The sequence below is a fragment of the Portunus trituberculatus genome, chromosome 16, assembly GCF_017591435.1.
Source record: "Portunus trituberculatus isolate SZX2019 chromosome 16, ASM1759143v1, whole genome shotgun sequence".
Lineage (NCBI taxonomy): Eukaryota > Metazoa > Arthropoda > Malacostraca > Decapoda > Portunidae > Portunus > Portunus trituberculatus.
In genome coordinates this window covers 6,961,216-6,963,715 of record NC_059270.1, presented here as the reverse complement: position 1 = coordinate 6,963,715, position 2,500 = coordinate 6,961,216, and the positions used below count along the sequence as shown (strand labels likewise).

Genomic DNA, 2,500 nt, shown 5'->3' with positions numbered 1-2,500 from the left:
TGCGTGTTGTGCTTTCCAGAGTAACTCAAGATATTTCTTACCGGAAAAAAAAGAAAAAATCATCATGCACATTTGGGTCATCCATCATTCAACGACGTGTGTGAATTTTTCGATCCGTATTTGTTTTATTTTCATGATGCACTTAATCACAGGTGTGCACTTAATCACAGGTGTTAAGGTTCATCTGTTACTAGGGCTGTATTCATTGGAGCAGTTTTATTTTAGCAATGTCATTAATGTTGCACTATATATTATTGTATATTCCTGAATCCAAATTATTTCCTAACAATCACTGATCTAATTACTTAATTTTTCTCTTTTGTTTTTTACTCCGTCTGCCATGAGAGAGTAGCATAAGCAAAGCAGTATTTATCGTTCATGTGTCCCCACAACCAAAGGGTGACTAGTTTGATGGGTACTGTAATTAGCGATTAGAGTCTGGCTTTATCTTTCATTTTGTGACTCATATCCTTTCATCATCTTTGAAGGTTTCGAGAATCTAGTCATTGCAAGAATTTGCAAATGCATGCCAGCAGTGGGACGTAACCGTTCTTTTTTCCATTAGTATATTTTTCTTCCATTGCGCAACATCACGAAGTTAGTCCTCTCCAAGTCTTGGCCCTTGACTGTCATGAACATGACATAAAGCTGCACCCATATGTTTGAATTCCCTGCTTTCCAGTTCTCACTTTTTTTTCATTAACAGATATTCTGCAAGAATGTTGTAGGATTAAAGAATCCTTGGCATTAGGATTTATATCTACGTAGTAGTCTATTACACATTGACCTATGGAAACTCACTTTGGTGTGATGTGTTCCGCTCACTCGGTATCTCATCGATTTTCTTAGTTCCTCTGATTCGAATGACTGAAATCACATCTGCCTTATCTGCATCGTGCACTTCATCATCGTGGCGTACACAGAATACATTGTGATAGCGATTTTATTGAAAGCAGAAGCAGACTTAGCAGATTTTTTTTTATTAATATCCATGTTTGCAAATGTTTGTCAGTATGTCACATTCAGTGAAAGTCCTCTATTATGACGCGGTAGGGATCCTCGGCACCCTCCAGGCACTTTCGCGTCACCTGCAGGACGATGTTAAGGCGGCGGTCCAGGGCGGCGAGGTGGGGTGGCCACAACACGGGCTGGAGAGGGTCAGAGGCCATGGAAGTCAGCATGGCGGAGCTCAATCGCTCAGGCCCCGTGTGGAACCTGCAGTGGGAAGACAAAACTAATTAATGTTATGGTATATACTTCATATCATAATCTGTCGCGTTCACCAAAGGATCTTGTAGAATGTAATTAAAAGTAAATACATAATATTTCTTTTCTGTAAAACTTAGAAGTTACTGTAAGCTTTATTCATCTGAGATAACGAATGATTGGATGACGTTTAGGGATATGTACACAAGTAAAATTGGAAAATAAAATTATGTTGTAATAGAAAATCTTAAGGAACTTGCAGCTTTGGATGTAAAGAATAGCACGGAATGATATTGCATTGTAGTACGAAGCCACAACAAAAATGAACTTGAGTAAAGGCTTCATTAATATGGAATCAGTACCTCTAAGTACCTTAGTACAATGTGTTTACATTTGCTACGTAATTCTACAGTCGAGGTAACAGTTCCTAAGACCGCAGTGCATTTATATTCTAGATAATGCAAATTCAGTCAAAGATCTTGTACATCTTTATTTTAGCACTGCACCTGAGGAGGGAGGCGAGAGTGGAGTGCCGGAGGACGCAACACTGGTACAACGGGGCCAGAATGGATAACTCGTCATGGAAAGCCTTGCCGAAGCCCCGTCCATGGTCCAGGTGCAGTGGTGCCGAGTTGTTTCCAAACATCTGAGAGAAAGAAATGAATGATGGCTATATAAAGGAATATCATAATTTGGAGAAAAACAACAATAGTGAAAGTGTATTGTATATATCGTGAGATAAAAATCGGGTTCATTCACTGTTTATTTAGTATGTTATTGTTTTTGTCATTTTGTTGTACGAGTATATACATACTGACTCTGAAGTATAAAGTGTATACGAAAAAAATAGTATGTTGAAAATATTTACATATTTACATATACTCTCAGTTGAGATTAGAACATATGCATGAGGAAAGTTTTACGCACCTCTGAAAATTATAGATAGAGACATTAATACTGTTTACCTTGATGGTTTCGTAGTGATGTCGGTCCATGTTGCCCATCAGGAAGTCCAGTACAGACATGTCTACGATGTCCAGCAGGCGCCGGCCTTCGCTGTAGGGGTGCGTCTCCTTCACAGACTTGCAGTACTCATTATCTGCCAGGCAGTAACGAGGAACAAGAACGTAAAACAATCAGAAGTAAATATCGAGGAAAGGTTTGATTTATACCTTTTTGTTGATTTTGCTCGTCAACAAACCAGAAATATCATAATTTCATAATACTACGAACACTGGGTTATTGGGAAGACCGCACCTTCCTCCCACTGTGCCTTGCGTCGCCTGCTGTAGCT

The 2,500-nt window shown here is 39.2% G+C and overlaps 1 protein-coding gene across 1 annotated transcript in view; it reads right to left on the bottom strand.

Annotated features, from left to right (window-relative positions):
- Nucleotides 1-2,500, bottom strand: part of LOC123504400 (extracellular serine/threonine protein CG31145-like) — a 159,849-nt gene that overhangs the window by 1,256 nt on the left and 156,093 nt on the right. The window contains 4 exon segments of the mRNA XM_045254863.1: nucleotides 1-1,215; nucleotides 1,713-1,852; nucleotides 2,172-2,305; nucleotides 2,464-2,500. The exon segment at nucleotides 1-1,215 is cut by the window's left edge and continues 1,256 nt beyond it; the exon segment at nucleotides 2,464-2,500 is cut by the window's right edge and continues 124 nt beyond it. Coding sequence (XP_045110798.1) covers nucleotides 1,023-1,215; nucleotides 1,713-1,852; nucleotides 2,172-2,305; nucleotides 2,464-2,500 — 504 coding nt within the window. The 3' untranslated portion in view covers nucleotides 1-1,022.